This window comes from Hirundo rustica, chromosome 3 (assembly GCF_015227805.2).
Source record: "Hirundo rustica isolate bHirRus1 chromosome 3, bHirRus1.pri.v3, whole genome shotgun sequence".
Taxonomy (NCBI): Eukaryota; Metazoa; Chordata; class Aves; order Passeriformes; family Hirundinidae; genus Hirundo; species Hirundo rustica.
The window spans coordinates 70654696-70656283 of record NC_053452.1 but is presented as its reverse complement, the minus strand read 5'-3'; the positions used below and the strand labels follow the sequence as shown (position 1 = coordinate 70656283).

At 64.5% G+C, this 1588-nt stretch overlaps 1 protein-coding gene across 1 annotated transcript; it reads right to left on the bottom strand.

Moving 5' to 3' along the window:
• Nucleotides 1-485: 485 nt before the first annotated feature.
• LOC120750385 (uncharacterized) lies at nucleotides 486-1274 on the bottom strand. The gene has a single exon (XM_058419691.1). The coding sequence runs from the start codon at nucleotides 1272-1274 to the stop codon at nucleotides 588-590; it is 687 nt and encodes a 228-aa protein (XP_058275674.1). The 3' UTR covers nucleotides 486-587.
• Nucleotides 1275-1588: the final 314 nt, after the last annotated feature.

The following is a 1588-nucleotide window of genomic DNA, read 5'->3' as shown; positions in this document are numbered from 1 at the left end:
AAATATTTGTAGGGTGTGAAGCAGTAATAAACAGTAACCAAGAAGAAATGATTTATGTAATGCTATCATGGCTTGACAGCAAAGTAGATTTATGCCACGTCCTTTCAAGCTAGTAAGCCTGGTAACAAGTGAAATGGGTTAAATTTTCTGAGTTTGGAACGCAATTGATTTATGTCTGTTCCACAGTGCTATGCAGCTCTTAAATGTACGAGCTCCTGCGGACGAAAGTCTGCTTTTAGGACAGGCCCGCAGTGACAGGCTGCGGCATAGCAGGGAGAAGCCCAGGTAATTCTGGCGGGGCAGCGGCTGGCGATGCAGGACCCAGCAGGTACCCAGCCATCCAGCCAGCCCGCCTTACGTAAGGACTTCATTTTCCTTCGGCTACATCTCGCCGCCGCGCCAGGCACGGGAGAGGAGGCTATTCCATCTTTCCATCTCCCCGCGCAGCCCCATCCCCTGTGCCAGGCCCAATGACCGCATCCTCGCACGGTTTAATTTTTTAATTTTTTTTTTTCCTCCTCTCCAAACAGCACATCTACACAGTGGCGTTTACCTATTCGCTCGCGCCGTGGCTGCCACGCAACCTATCAGGGCGGCCGGCCGGCACAGCCCGCGGTCACCGGAGCGATGCCGAAGAGGAAACTCCCGCTCCCTCTTCGGGCGAGGGGCGCGCTGCGGGCCGGCTCCGGGCGGGCAGCTCTCCCTCCTCGGCGGCGGCGGCGGGGATGCTCCGCTCTGCGGCCAGCGGCGGCCAGCGTCCATTGCAGCTCGGCGGGTCCGCGTCCGGAGTCCAGGGGCTCCGGCAGCCAGCGGGGACACCCGGCCCCCGCTCCCCTAGACACCGCCGGCCAGGTGCGTTTATTTCTCATCCCGTCCTCTTCCCACAAATCCACCGTCTGCGGCCGCCGAGCCCCAGCAGCAGCCCGGCCAGCCCCCGAGTCACCACCGATCGCTCTCCCCTCACGCTCTCTCTCTCTCTCTCTCTCTCTCTCTTTCTCTCTCGTTTCGCGCTCTCCCCGAGGTGGAAACAGCACGGCGGGACCGCTCGTCCTGCATTTCACCGCCCGGGAGACGCCGCCGCCGCCGGAGCGCTTAAAACAAAGCGGAGAACAGTCACTTTGCACACTGTTTCCTTCCCTCACCTCCCCGCGCCGAGTAACGCGGCTGGCTAGGGGAGCTCGCCTAGCAGGGATGAAAAACAAGGGGGGGGCGAAGGCAGCAGAACCCACCCACCCAGCCCGGAGCCCCCCGGCTGCTCCCCGTTCCCGGCGCATCCCGGCGCACCTGACAGCCCGCCGCGCGCGCTGTATTTCCCTCCCTTAGCGACAGGGGAGGCGCGCGCCGGCCGCGGCCCCGCCATTGGCGGAGCTCAGCGGCGCGCCGCGGCCATTGGCTGCGGCGGCGGCCAATGGGGCGCGCTGTATCCGGGAGGCAGCGGCTGCGGAGCTATTTAAATCCTGCCCGGTGATGTCAGCGCGGGCCGCGCGGGGGGAGCGCCGGGGAGGGCGCGCGGGAGCGCCGGCCGCGCCTGTCAGGCCGCGTTAGGAGCAGCGCGGCCGCCGCACCCTCCGCGGGGAGCGGAGCGGGA